The following is a 14,519-nucleotide window of genomic DNA, read 5'->3' on the forward strand; positions in this document are numbered from 1 at the left end:
CAGCGGAGCCTGGGGAAGGAAGCATCCATCTCCTACCTTATCGAAGCCTTTATTGACAGGCCTCCTGTGACTTAGGTGTGGGGCAGGAGGGAGGACACCCGAGGAGCGGTGCCGGGGCCGGTCCCGGCGCTCCCGGGGCAGCAGAGGCAGCGGCAGCCGCTCTCCCCCTCGTGGCAAAAGGCAGCGGCGGCATCAGGCACAACGTGGGACCGCGGGGCCGGGCGGGCCGTGGGAGGAGCTGGCAGCACACCACAGGCAGCCTCACCGGCAGAGTCCGCGCCGTTTCCTGGGGGTGGTTGGCTGCTCAGCCCTTCTTCTTCCTCAGCATCTCCATGTACATGCGGAGAGACTTCTGGATGGAGTCCTTGGACACGAAGCTGACGAAGTTCTGCACGTCCTCCTCGCGGTGTGCGAGCAGCCGGTCCAGCAGCGCCTTCCTCATCATGGCCTTGGTGAGCTGACGGGCATGGTCTGCAGAGAGCAGCGCGTGGCAGGATGGGGCAGGGCCAGGCTGCTCACCCCGAGCCCAGGCACTCGGCTCCCAGCCCACAGCTGCTCTTCAGGCCAGCTGCGAGGAAAACCCAGCACCTGGGAGCTGGCCTGGAGAAATGAAGCCCTGTGCCAGGCTGCCCAGGGAGCTGGGGCAGTGCCCAGCCCTGGAGGGATCCCAAAGGCGTGGGGCTGAGGTGCTGAGGGCTGTGGGTCAGTGCTGGGCTGGGCAGGGTGAGGGCAGGGCTGGGACTGCAGCAGCCTCAGGGGCTTTCCCAGCCCAAAGGATTCTGTGGAATTCTCACACAATAAATTCAGATCTGTGCTGCTCACTGTGGAAATGACTCATCTCATGGGACAGATGACAGGGAGTTACACACCCGCTTCCCCATGCACCCTGCAGAGCCCAGCCCTGCCCCAGCCCACGGCCCCGGGCTCAGGACAGCAGGAACTGAACAAAATCCTCTGCCTCTAGAAACCATTCCAGCTCTCAACTGCCCCAACCCAACCCATCCAGCCTCCAGCAGACAGCGTGCTCCAGCCCAGCACCCCGTGCAGGAGGCAGCAGCCTGTGCCCTGAGCCCAGCCCCACAGCACCCTGCAGCGCTGCACACACACAGGGCTGCCAGTGCTGAGCGAGGCCCTGAGACCAGGCCGGGGGGCTGAGGCGTCCCCCTAACAGCAGCACAGCAGGGCTGAGACCTGCTCAGGGACCCTCTTCCAAGGCTGAGGCAAAGTGACAGCCCTGGGACCCATTTCTGCACCGTTTCACTCAGGTTTCTACAGAGAGAGCAGTTGAAGTGTGAGCTGCAGCCCCCTGCAGCATTCAGGGGGTGGGATGAGGTGAGCTGAGATGGGGTGGGATGGGATGCCCTCTCCCAGAGCCCTCTCCCAGCCCCAGAAGCCCAGAGCAGCCCAAACCCATGTGATGCCTGTGCTGCTGCCTGTCCCCACACCCCCAGCTCAGCAGAGTGCCCAGAGCAGAGCCAGAGGACAAAGGCAGGCTGGCAGCTGCCCAGGCACTCACCCAGTCTGTTCCCTCAGCTCCACGGCAGCTTTCCTGGGGTAACACCTCCACTGACAGACTCACTCTGTACCTGGAGCTCAGCCAGGCCCAGCCTGACTCAGCTGGGCTGGAGCCACGAGCCCCTCACACCCAGCACAGTGCCTTGCTGTGCCAGGGCATTGGCAAGCCCAGCTCTGTTAGCCCGAGGCTGCCTGGGCCCCTGTGCTGAGCTTTCCTGCCTCCCAGCCATCCACACCTTCCCCTGAGATGGAAGCTGCTCTGCAGTACCAGTCCTTGCCCCCCAGAGCAGGTCCCCTGTGCCCCCCTTACCGGGCAGGGCCAGCCACTGTGCCATGACAGCCGCAGCCTTCTCCTGGAGCTTCTCCTCGGGCACCAGCTCATCCACAAGCCCAAACCTCTGTGCCTCGGGGGCAGGGAACAGGTAACCCAGCTGCAGGGCACGTTCAGCCACTCGGTGGCCCACAGCGTTCACAAATGTATCCTTAAACCTAGGAGAGACAGGAGGAGAAGCCACAGGCAGGGAAAGCAACACCCAGCAGCAGCTGCACCCGGGCACAGAGGCCAAGAGCAGGCTCGGTGCCACCCCCAGGCCTGGGGCTCTGGGCAGTGACACAGCCTCAGGCACGCTGTGCCACGTCAGAGCTGGTTTGGGTCCCACTCCTCTGCAGGAGAGCTGCTGGCTTCACCCTCAGTAAAGCACTGGCTGTGCTGGGAGAGCTCCTTCCCATTCACAGGTCCTCAGGGCAGCCCAGGGCCTGGGCCTCCGTTTGCTGCTGTCCCCATGCTCTCAGACACCTCCAGAGCTGGGGGATCCTTGCAGCTCCACAGCATGTGCCCAGATTCCCAGACTGAGCCTGACCCAGGGGCATCTCCCAGCACTGGTTTTGGAGCTGACTGCAGAGTCAGAACTGAGCTCCTCACTGGTGAGGGACATGAGGATGTTCTGCAGCCTGAAAGCTCCTCAGATCCCCGCAGGACAGGACAGAGCCATGAGGTGCCGTCTCCTGCAGCTGCAACTACCCAACTGCTCACACCTAAAGCTTCACCTCAGAGGCCAAGATCAACTGATCAAGACACCTCCAGGTGACAGCAGAAGCAGGAGGCACTGGCCTACCAGAAAGGAGCCACAATGCCCAGCTGGGCTTCGTTGAGGCCGATGCTGAATTTGGGGTTGTCCACCATGATCCTGTAGTCACAAGAGCTGGCAATGAGGCAGCCTCCTGCTGGGCTGGAGCCCTGCCAAGGAGAAGGAAGGGGTGAGGCCAGCTCCTAGCTGCAAATGCCCCACTGCTCCCTCCAGAGCAGGGAGGGCACAGGGTGACACAGCAGCATCCCCCAGGTCCCTGATGACCTCATCTCAAATGGCCCTGAAGAAGATTTCTGGTACATTACCAGCATTTCCCTTTTCCCTTCTCAGGGCCCTCTGTTCCTTGCACTTTCCAGCCTGGAACTCTCACTAACAGGTCCGTGCTGCTCGGGTTGCAAACCCTGCAGCAGAGATTTGCTGCAGCACTTTGTCAGCCTACAGGAGTCTGTCACCCTGCTTGAGTTTGTCACCCTAAACGCTACAGAAACAGTTCTGTCCAGGGGCTCTGTAACACCTTCTGTCCACAAAGCTTCCACCTGTGACCATCTCTGCCAGGACCTTGGCAGGGTGAGGGGAGGGCTGGGACTCCAGCAGCTTCAAGGGCTTTTCCAGCCCAAAGCTTTCTGTAACTCTGATTCCCTGAGAGAACCCGGGTGCTGCAGCATCCCTGCAGCACAGCCGAAACCCCAACACACTGAGCCAGCAGACACAGGCTCTGCCCACACACCCCACACAGAACCCCCTGCCCACTGCAACACCCACAGTGCTGAGGGACTTACGTTCAGCACAGCCAAGGTCACCAGGTTGGAGCCATAGAGCCGGAGCCACATCTCCTGCACAGCCCTCCAGAACTCAGCATAGTGCTCTGGGCTCTTCCCACACATCTCTGTGATGTCCAGCCCGGAGGAGAAGATCCTGGGGATAGCCTGGAGGCAGCAAAACACAAATGTCACCGGAGCTGCTGCTTGGGGATGGTCCCTCAGCCCTCTGACACACTCGGCCTGGCAGCCTGAGCAATGGGAAAGTGCTCACTAAACACAGCATAAACCAGGGTCTGCTGGGGTTCTGAGTCACAGAGTCATCCGGGTTGTTAAAGCCCCTGAAGCTGCTGCAGTCCCAGCCCTGCCCTCACCCTGCCCAGCCCAGCACTGACCCACAGCCCTCAGCACCTCAGCCCCACGCCTTTGGGATCCCTCCAGGGCTGGGCACTGCCCCAGCTCCCTGGGCAGCCTGGCACAGGGGCTGACACCCCTCTCAGGGACACAGTTCTGCCTCAGCTCCAGCCTCAGCCTCCCCTGGGGCAGCTGCAGCCCATTGCCTCTTGTCCTGTCATTGCTGCCTGGGGAGCAGAGCCCGACCCCCAGCTCCCTGCAGCCTCCTGGCAGGGAGTGTCAGAGAGTGCTGCTGGCTGCCCTCAGCCTCCTCTTCTCCAGGCTCATTCCCTCAGCCCCTCCCCAGCACCCTGTGCTCCAGCCCCCTCCCCAGCACCCAGAGCTCAGCCCCTGCAGGCTGCCCCGTGCCTGTCCCCGGCCCGTACCGAGGTGAGGACCAGTCCCCGGCAGCCCCGGTCGCTCTCCAGCTTCTCCAGCCCGATGCAGAACTCGGTGAGGAACTCCAGGCTCAGGCTGTTCACGGGGGGGCTCTTGAACTTCATCGTGGCGACGCCTGTGCCGTGGCCGAGAGGTCAGAGCCCCGCGGGCGGCCTCACCCAGCTCCCTGCCCACCCACACCAGCGGCTCCTGGCTCTTCCAACAGCCCCGAGGGGCAGGGCCAGGAGCAGGGAGGGAGCAGGGAACCCGCAGCAGGGACACCAGGGCTGTGGTGGGGTGCCCTGCGGCACAAGGAACCGCCATCCCCCGGCTCCCGCTGCCACCAGCCCTCTGGGCTCACAGGGTAAGGTCGAGCCTGCAGTGGCCAATCCCAGCAGACACCCTGTGCCCACGGTACCACGCACCTTCCCCAGCCCCCTGCCAGCACTGCAGGAAGGGCTCCGAGGCCCTGTCCCCACCCCAGTGGCACCACCCGCCCCCAAAGGCTCTCCCCGAGGGCTCAGGGTGGGTGCTGCAGCCATGCCCAGGCTGGTGGCAGTGCCAGGCTGCAGCCAGGGCCCTGGCAGCCAAGGGCAGGCTCTGGGGAGCCTCGAGGAGAGGCAGCTTTTGCTCAGTGTGGGGACAGGGCCCCGTGAGGGCTATTCCTGGCTGCCAGGACACAGCAATCCCCAACAGCTGCTCGCTGGAAAAGCCCCTGCCACCCTGCCAGGGCCCCGGAGCAGGGGACGGGGCTGCCCACAGCGACAGCCGGGCTTCAAGCAGCACCCAGGCACCTGAAGTGCCCATGCCCTGCGAGACCCCCACCCCACACGCTTCTGAGGGTCCCAAGCTGCTGCAGCTCTGGGGGCTTTGTGGCAGGAGGCAGGCACAGAAGGGCCCTGCCCGTTGCCCACAGCAGCCCGTGGGCCGGGTGCCGGGGCAGTGCTGCCCGTCCTACCTGAGCTCTCGTCCAGCTCCACCAGGATCTTGTTGTTGCTGAAGGCGCGGCGCGGGGCCAGCGGGAGCCCGGGGGGCTGCTGGGGGGCTCGGCCCCACACCCACAGCCCCCGGCAGAGCGGCGCCATGCCTGTGGGGACAGGAGCAGGGGGCTGCTGGGGGGCTCAGCCCCATACCCACAGCCCCCGGCAGAGCGGCGCCATGCCTGTGGGGACAGGAGCGGGGGGCTGCTGGGGGGCTCGGCCCCACACCCACAGCCCCCGGCAGAGCGGCGCCATGCCTGTGGGGACAGGAGCGGGTGGCGCTGGGCAGGGCACTGCGGGGGGCTGCGCTCCCCACTGCTGCCCAGCTCGGCGAGGGCAGCGACACCGGGACACCCCGAGCCATGGGGGGACGGGGAACAACCTGGCACACTGAGGGACGGCCTGGGGACGGCTCGGCACGTGTCGAGGGGCACAGGGGACACCCTGACACACCGGAGCAGGAAACAGGGACACCCTGACACACACTGGGGACACCCTGACACACATTGGGGACACCCTGACACACATCAGGGGACACAGGGACACCGTGACACACACTGGGGACACCCTGACACACATTGGGGACACCCTGACACACATCAGGGGACACAGGGACACCGTGACACACCGAGGAACACTCTGACACACACCAAGGAACATTCTGACACACACCACGGGACATGGCAACATCCTGACACACACTGGGACACGGGGACACTCTGTCACACACCGAGGACACTCTGTCACACACCAGGGACACTCTGTCACACACCGGGGGACACTCTGTCACACACCAGGGACACTCTGTCACACACCGGGGACCCGGGGCCGGCCTGGCCGGCTGCGGGAGGCCGCGGGGCACAGCGGGGCCCGGGCGCACCTGAGCGGACGATCGGGCGGGACAGAGCGCGCGCCGCCGCCATCTTCCGCCGCGGGGTCACGGGGTCACGGCGGGAGGGGCGGGGCCTGGCCCGGAGCCCCGCCCCTGGCCGCGCGCGCTGCCGCCTGGCGGTGAGAGCGGGACACGGCGCTGGCGGAACCGGCCGGAAACGGGCACCGGCCGGAAACACAGACCGACCGGAAACGGGCACCGGCCGGAAACACAGACCGACCGGAAACGGGCACCCACCGGAAACACAGACCGACCGGAAGCACCAGCCGGAAGCACCGAGTGACTGGAACCACCGAGCGGCAGCGGGTGGGGCCCGGGGTGGGTGTCGGGCCCCTGGTGAAGGCTCCAGCCCTTTCCCTGCTGACAGCTCCAGCGTGCCCCGTCAGCCCAAGAGCTGTCCCGCAGTGAGCGCACGCGGCTTCTTGAGGCCAGGTAATGCCCGTCTGCTCTGCTGGAGTCGGGGCGAAAGCAGGTGATACACGTGAGGAGGCTGCAGGGCACAGGGAGCCGGCTGGGATGAGCTGCAGGGCACAGGGAGCCGGCTGGGGTGAGCTGCAGGGCACAGGGAGCCCGCTGGGGTGAGCTGCAGGGCACAGGGAGCCCGCTGGGGTGAGCTGCAGGGCACAGGGAGCCGGCTGGGGTGAGCTGCAGGGCACAGGGAGCCCGCTGGGGTGAGCTGCAGGGCACAGGGAGCCCGCTGGGGTGAGCTGCAGGGCACAGGGAGCCGGCTGGGATGAGCTGCAGGGCACAGGGAGCCGGCTGGGATGAGCTGCAGGGCACAGGGAGCCGGCTGGGGTGAGCTGCAGGGCACAGGGAGCCCGCTGGGGTGAGCTGCAGGGCACAGGGAGCCCGCTGGGGTGAGCTGCAGGGCACAGGGAGCCGGCTGGGGTGAGCTGCAGGGCACAGGGAGCCCGCTGGGATGAGCTGCAGGGCACAGGGAGCCCGCTGGGGTGAGCTGCAGGGCACAGGGAGCCGGCTGGGATGAGCTGCAGGGCACAGGGAGCCCGCTGGGGTGAGCTGCAGGGCACAGGGAGCCGGCTGGGATGAGCTGCAGGGCACAGGGAGCCCGCTGGGATGAGCTGCAGGGCACAGGGAGCCGGCTGGGATGAGCTGCAGGGCACAGGGAGCCGGCTGGGATGAGCTGCAGGGCACAGGGAGCCGGCTGGGATGAGCTGCAGGGCACAGGGAGCCCGCTGGGATGAGCTGCAGGGCACAGGGAGCCGGCTGGGATGAGCTGCAGGGCACAGGGAGCCCGCTGGGATGAGCTGCAGGGCACAGGGAGCCGGCTGGGGTGAGCTATGGGCCAGAGGCAGAAGGAGCAAGTGAGGAGCTTACTTGGCAAACCTGGCCTGAGTGTGGGCTTGGCATTCCTCCTGGTACTTGGCCATCTGCTTGGGCATGGCCCTTCCAATGGCTTCCTTCAGCTTCTGCACAAGTTCCTTCCATTGCCCAGCCCAGAGCAAGCCCAGCACAGGCAACGCTTCAGCAGAGTGTCCTTCCTGCAGGGGAGGAAACAGCCAGGTTAGAGCCCTGAGCAGAGGTGGCTGTTTGGCTCCCGGGGGTGCAGCTCTGTGCTGAAGAACAAGACAAACAGCGTTGTTATCCAACACAGGGACCTGGCAGGGGATCCCCAAAGCAACTCCGATCCCCAAACCCAGCTCTGATGCACCCTGGGGAGCTGGGGGCCAGGGAGAGAAGGACAAAGCACAAACCCAACTGTGTGACAGTCCTTTGGATTTTAGAATCAACAGATTGGAGCCCTTTAACCAAAACTGTGCCTTTTAATCTAGCTTCAAAGTGTCTGGAGAAGCAACAGAAGGCAGTGGGCAGTCCTGGCTGTTGCTGAAGGGCAAGGGGCTGGCTGGCCCTCTGGGAGGAACAGCAACTGCTTGAAGGTGAAACCTGCCAGTGAAGGAGTCAACACTTTCTGCTCTTTCTTTTTCCTTCTCAGCATTCTTCTCCTTCTGAAACATCTTCAGCCTCTTCTTGACACTAACAGACCCAGAGTATCTCTTCTTCCTCTTCTTCTTTCCCTTCCTTGCACTTAACACTGTAAAGCTGTAAATAAAGTATGGAGGAGGAAAGGGAACTGAATACCAGATGAAGGGGAATTGAGGAGGACCCCTTCAGCCATGCACAGCAACCCCCTGGGAAGCCTCAGCCCCTTCAGCACTTCCACCAGCAAAACCACCCTGTGGCCTCTCAAGTCCCTGCTGCTCGTCAGGAGGCTGAGGGTGACCCTTCACTGCCTACACCTTCCTTACAAGGGGCAACAGAGGGCAGTGCCAGTCTCCTCACTGCTGCCCAGTGCCAGGGGATGGGGAAAGGGAACAAAGCTGTGTGAGCAGAGCTGGGACACGAGCCACAGGCCCTTCCCGAGGGGGCGGCTGGGGAAGCGGCCACGGCACTGTCAGAGCACCAGCAGTGTCTGCACCATGCTCTTGCTCATGTGCTTTACTCTGAGGGTGTCCTGAGAGGAGCAGGGAGTGGGACTCGATGGTCCCTGCCAGCCTGAGGTACTCTAGGACCTGCCATCCTAAGGCCATACCTGCAACTTAAAGAAAAAGGCTGAAGTCCTGACATTTCACCTCGTAGCAGCTGCCCTAAATGACACAAGGCATTCTCATTCAGTTATGTCTCTCTTTTGCTCCTGACTCATCTGACAGGTGTCCTCTCACCCAGCTGCAAAGCTTCCATTCCCCTTCTGTACCCCTCTACACCTTTTGACTGCATTTGTCCCCTCAGTCACACTAACCCTGGCTGGGAGGCTGGGTGATGTTTAACAGAACTGCCCCAAAGCAGGTGCTGCTGCAGCAGAGGGAACTCTGCCAGCCTTCTGGGAACCAGGGAGACTTGAGGACACACAGCTGCTCCTCTGCACGCCCCTCTGCCTCTCAACTCCACTTCCCTGGTGACCTGAGCCATGGTTTCATTTTTAAGGCCTAGTGTGCAGCTGCCCTCCACATAGCAACCATTTCTCCACCCATAGTCCCTACTGCAGGGATCCCAAGGGACAGCTGTGCAGCCTGGGACCACTGGGAAGCAGAGTGATGCAGCAGGTTCCTCAGCTGGGCAGCCACTCACACCAGGGACAGGGCTCCACATGCACTCACGTCCATGTCCAAGCCCTTCCTCTCTGCAGAGAGGGGATGGAGCTTAAACCACCTCCACCAAGTCATGCTCTTGTTTAGCTACCTGCACTACGCCAGCAAGGAGGACGGGGAAATGCACAGACATCCAGTGCAGAGGAACTGAACAAGGGAGAGTTAGCATGACAGCAGCTTGGAGCTTTTTGCCTGTTCAAGCCAGGGGACAACACTCCTTTTCCTTCTCTTCAGCCTCCCCACTATCCATTCCCAGGTTTACAAACACTAAGACTGTAGCTTGTTGTGCCCCTCTGACTGGGACACTCTTGCTGTGCTCCTCCCCTACTCATCAGCCGCCCTTTGGGAAGCAACAGGGTCTCTGCCACTTGTACTCAAGCCACCCCCCACTGCCTACTGCAGCATGACAAATGACATCTGTAACCCTGAGCTAAGATGGGGAGCAGTGAGCATTCCCTCCCCCTCCTTACCCAGCTTTAGGAAACTTGGACTTTCTGGATTTCTTTTCCTTGTTGGAAGAGTCATCTTCCTTCTTCCTCATTTTTTCACCTCCATCTTCCAGCTTCCAATTCTGGAGAGGGTTAAAACTAAGTCACCAAGTGTGCACTACAATGCTACCTGCATCCCACAGGCACTTTGGGCCCTCTCCCAAGAATTTGAGAACTGCTCCTTCCCCACTGGACAGATTAACTCAAACCTCAAGTATCTGTCACCACAGTGCTGGCACAGTCTCTGCAGCATGGCCCAGCCCCCTGACTTTTACACTAGAGACAACCCCATCCATAAATTCCAGAATCCCAGAGTGCTGGGGCTGCAAGGGCCCTGCAGAGCTGCCTCAGCCCCAGCCCCTGCTCCAGCAGCTTCCCCTGGCTCAGGGACACAGGAACGTGTCCAGGTGGGGTTGGAAACCTCCTGAGCAGGAGCCTCCACACCCTCCCTGGGCAGCCTGGGCCAGGGCTCCCTCACCTCAGCACCAAAGGACTTGCTCCTCCTGTGCCAGGGGCACTGCCTGTGTGCCAGCCTGTGACAGTTACCCCTTGTCCTGCTACTGGCCACCACACACCAAATACTGGCCCCATCCTGCTGACACCCACCCTTTAGGGACTGAGCAGCATTGCTGAGGTGCCCCTGAGCTCAGGCTTCTCTTCTTCAGGCTGAACAGCCCCAGGGCTGCAGCCTTTCCTCCTCACACACATTCCATCCCCTCAGCATCTTGGTGTCCCTGCACTGGCCTCTCTGCAGCAGTTCCCTGTCTCTCTGAGGCTGAGGAGCCCTGAACCAGACACAGGACTCCAGCTGAGGCCTCAGCAGGGCAGAGCAGAGGGGCAGTAGAACCTCCCTCCCCCTGCTGCCCACACTCTGCTTGGTGCCCCCCCCAAGATAACAAGGAATGTCAAGGGCTCCTGCTCTTTCCATTTTAGCCACTCTGCTTGGGCAGTATGAAAGCAGAGCTATCCCCAGCAGACATTGCCACCAAAGAGGAGTGCTGGTTTCCCAGCAGAGTCTCCAGCACACCTCAGATGAGAAAGAGAAGAACCCTCCATGGTGTCTTGGCATCCCTGTAATGCTCAGCAGCTTCTCAGGGTGACGAGTGGCTGCCATCACCTCTGAACTTGGCACCAGGCAAGCCCAGCAGTCTCACCAGTGCCAATGTGCCTCCTTTTACTATCAAATACAGTGACAGAATGGGATTGCAAGTGCTTGTCCCTGTTCTGTCCACATCAAGTCACAAATCTCTCTATTCTTTGAATGTTCTTCTTTGAACACACTTTTCATGCAGAAACCCCCCTGGCTTTAAAAGAGGAAATAATACAGAAAGCTTGTCTGGCTGACCTTGGGACACTTCTTCTTCCTCTCTTTAACAGAGGCATCTTCAGAGTCAGACTCCTGCCGGAACTCCAGCGCTCCACAGTTGATGTAAAACCCTCCGAGCTTCGTGGTGAGAGACGCCGGAACCAGCTCGTCGTACTGGCAAGAGCAGAGAACCGTCTGCTGGTTGCTGCTTTATCCCACTGCTGGGCTGCCTGCAGATCAGAGGGGCACCTGTGCTCCCCCAGGAGCAGCCAAGCTGTGGTCACCTCGGCAGCCAGTGCTCTGCTGCCCTGCAGTGGCCTCAGGAGCTCCCCTGCCCTGTGGTTGCCCCAGGACTCTTCCCTCTCCAGGCCCAGCACACTTCTGGCTTGCAGCTCAGCAAGGTTCACCCCAGGTGCCAGCTCAGCCCCCCCAGCAACTGCCTCTAACCCCCTCACACCTGCCCCAGCACTCACTGCTTCAGAGTTATCGATGAAGGAGTCGGATTCGTCGTACCCGTACCCCAGGTCAGCCAGGTCCTCAATACGGTCCTTTCTGCACCTCTTGCCACCCTAAACCAGAAGAGATTGGCACCTTTCCTCCCCAGTTACCACAGGCCTCCAGTACAGAGAAGGGAATGAGATCAGTGTAAGCCCCCTGGCAGCAGCAGAACCCAACCAAGCATTCACTGGCTGTGAGCTGGGCAGCCCACTCTAAGGGACAACCTAACTGAAAGGAGAAGCACATACAGATCACATTACAGAGGCTCCACATAGTGCCTTTCCTTTTTATCATCATTAAACGGATCAGCAGGCTCATCCTCCTGCAGAAGTGAGAGACAAACCCACCAGAACCAACCCTGTCATGCCACCAGCAGAACCTCAAGGGTTAAACTCCTCAGGGCTGCAGCATCCAGGCAGAGGCTCGGGCAGATCTGCCTTTAGTTCTGTAGTCTGCTGCCTCCGGGTTTTGGGTGGCCTCTCAGCCAACTCTGTACTTGTCTCTATCTCAACACAAAGCCAAGAAAAGCAGTGTGAGACATCAACTGTCTGCTAAAGGCTTCTGGAGAGCAAAGGTGACAATTAGAATCCAGCCAACTGCCTTTAGATAGAGAAAGCCCCTGACACAGGGCTGAGGCGCCACAGCAGGCTGCAGGCTGCCATGGCCTGGGAAAGGGCTTTCAACAGGCACACACAATCATCAGGCAGCACCTGAAAGCACCACATCCACCCCACAGGAGGAGATGCCAAGCACCTAGGTGGAAATATTCACATCCAGAAGAGCAGGGTCCCTAAACAGATGCAGCCACATGTCATAGAGACATCTGTCCTTTTGCTGCTCTCTGGGAATGAACTCCTCATGGAATCACAGAATTGTTTGGGTTGGAAAAGACATTTAAGATCACTGAGTCCAACTGTTCCCCCAGCACTGCCACAGCCACCATTAAACATCGTCCCTCAGCACCTCAGCTCCACGGCTCTGGGATCCCTCCAGGGCTGGGCACTGCCCCAGCTCCCTGGGCAGCCTGGCACAGGGCTCAACAGCCCTTTGGGAAAGGCATTTTTCCTAATATCCAATATAAACACACTGAGCACCCCCATTCCCTCAGCCCCTCCCCAGCACCCCTGTGCTCCAGCCCCTTCCCCAGCTGCAGCCCCTCAGTGTCCCTGTGGCAGTGAGTGAGGGGCCCAGCACTGAGCACAGCCCTGGAGCTGCAGCCTCCCAGGGCCCAGCACAGGGGACAATCCCTGCCCTGTTCCTGCTGCCACCCCAGTGCTGATCCCAGCCAGGATGCCCTTTGCTTCTTGCCCCCCTGGGCACGCTGCTGGCTGCTGTTCAGCCTCTGGCACCAACCCCCCCAAGGCCCTTTCCCCCTGGGCAGTTTCCAGCCCCTCTGCCCCAGCCTGGAGCTGCCTGGGCTTGGGGAGCCCCAAGGGCAGGCTCCAGCCCTTGCCCTTGTTCAACCTCATCCCATTGCCCTCGGCCCATGGCTCCCTCCAGGCACATCTCCACACCCACCCAGCTTGGTCTCATCCCCAAACTGAGTGAAGGTGCCCTTGATCCCCTCACCCAGACCATTGATACAGATGTTAAACAAACCAGGCCCCAGCACTGAGCCCTGGGGATCACCCCTGGTGACTGGGCACCAACTGGGTCCAGTTCCATTCCCCACTGCTCTCTGGGCCCAGCCATTCAGCCAGTTTTTCACCAGTGGGTCCATCCAATCCACGGGCAGCCAGTTTCTCCAGGAGGATGCTGTGAGAGACGGTGTCAAAGGCTTTACTAAAGTCCAGGCAGACAATTTCACAGCCTTCCCCTCATCCACTGAGCAGGTCACTGTGCCACAGGAGGAGATGATGCCTCTCACAATGCCATGCTGGCTGGGACTGACCGCCTGGTTGTCCTCCACGTGCCTCGTGATGGCACTCGGGATGATCTGCCCCATAACCACAGCTGCCAGGTACCAAACATCCCTTTGGATCAAGCAATTCCAAACGAAACAGGCACTAGTTCCCACAATGTGCCACCCACACATCACCTTTCTGCTGTGAAATCCCAGCCAAGGCAAAGGAGTGAGGTGGTGTGTTCTGATGAGAAGCAGCCCTGCTTGCATGCCGGTTCTCCTGCCTGACCACCCTCCTCCCAGCCCTCAGCACATCACACAGCACCAACTCTCAACACAGCATTGAGACAGCAACACTGGAAAAAGCCTTGGGAACATTTAAGACATTGACCCAGGCTCCCCACAGGCCACGAGGACACTCGCCTTGTCTGCTGAAGCATCACCTTTCAGTTGCTCCTCACAACTCTCCAGAAGATCTGGGTAGAAAAATTCTGGGTAGTGCTCATCATCTGGCTCAAAGAGAGGAACTGTGACTCGGGCAGTTTTTGCAGCTGGCTCGGGGTCCTGGGGCTGCTCTCCATCACCTTTCCCTGGCCTCCCAAGGCTGCTGTTCAGTGGCCTTTGGAGAGTGGTGAACGGGACCCTGTGGGGCTCCACCATGGCTACGGCCCAGCCTTACCCCTCAGCCCCAGCTGCACAGCTGCAGGTTTCACTGGCTGCTGAAGGATGACTGAGGACGTTGGCAGTGGAGAAAGTTGTCTGAAGTTTTCCTGGGTAGAGACAAAGGCCCGTGCTGCTGGTGCTTGCTGTGGTCATGGGAGAGAAAGACACAAGTCAACCCTGGAGGAATTCCCCCCCACACCAGCAGCCCCCCACAGCATCACTTCCCTCCCCACAGGCCTCTCTCTCACACCCCACGCTCTGTGTCTTAAGGCCGAAGGAAATCCAGCTCCTGAGGAAACCCAACAGCACAGGACAGACAGAGCTTCCTGACACCCCCAGCCCTGCCCCAGGCTGTGCCTCCCATGCAGCCTGAGCCCTCCCTGCCCCACTGCCTCCCCCTCTCCCACCTCCCCTCAGAGCCCCGTGCCCTCGGAACTCCGGCTCCAAACACCCTCCAGCTAACGCACCCAGCTGCGGGCAGGGGCTGGCCTGGGGCACACCAAACTGGACGGGCAGCGCCATGGGGCAGCGGCACCCATGAGGGGGCTGAGGGGCAGCAGGGCCGGGCTGAGGGGCAGGAGGGCTGAGGGGCAGCAGGCCCTGCGGCTGGACT

At 61.2% G+C, this 14,519-nt stretch overlaps 1 protein-coding gene and 1 long non-coding RNA gene across 2 annotated transcripts; both read right to left on the reverse strand.

Annotated features, from left to right (window-relative positions):
• Positions 1-33: 33 nt before the first annotated feature.
• ECI1 (enoyl-CoA delta isomerase 1) lies at positions 34-6,109 on the reverse strand. Its single transcript, XM_061992846.1, has 7 exons — positions 5,993-6,109; positions 5,091-5,369; positions 4,141-4,268; positions 3,383-3,529; positions 2,631-2,752; positions 1,826-2,004; positions 34-471 (listed from the first exon to the last, which is right to left on the reverse strand). Exons 2-7 carry the CDS (start codon positions 5,215-5,217, stop codon positions 305-307), a joined length of 870 nt encoding a protein of 289 aa, XP_061848830.1. The 5' UTR covers positions 5,218-5,369; positions 5,993-6,109; the 3' UTR covers positions 34-304.
• A 1,312-nt stretch (positions 6,110-7,421) lies between these two features.
• On the reverse strand, positions 7,422-12,492 carry LOC133625128 (uncharacterized). The gene is made up of 4 exons (XR_009818441.1): positions 11,376-12,492; positions 10,942-11,076; positions 9,579-9,679; positions 7,422-7,503 (listed from the first exon to the last, which is right to left on the reverse strand). It is a non-coding gene; the product is annotated as an uncharacterized LOC133625128 (long non-coding RNA).
• Positions 12,493-14,519: the final 2,027 nt, after the last annotated feature.

This window comes from Colius striatus, chromosome 3, assembly GCF_028858725.1.
Source record: "Colius striatus isolate bColStr4 chromosome 3, bColStr4.1.hap1, whole genome shotgun sequence".
NCBI lineage: Eukaryota > Metazoa > Chordata > Aves > Coliiformes > Coliidae > Colius > Colius striatus.

Bases quoted from the DNA above. Each gene is read 5' to 3' on its own strand.
- ECI1 (XM_061992846.1), bottom strand. From the start codon at position 5,217: ATGGCGCCGCTCTGCCGGGGGCTGTGGGTGTGGGGCCGAGCCCCCCAG. The intron at 4,269-5,090 runs GTAGGACGGGCA...GCCACGGCACAG, and splicing joins GGAGCTGGACGAGAGCTCAG to GCGTCGCCACGATGAAGTTC. The intron at 2,753-3,382 runs GTAAGTCCCTCA...TCTCCTTGGCAG, and splicing joins TGACCTTGGCTGTGCTGAAC to GGCTCCAGCCCAGCAGGAGG.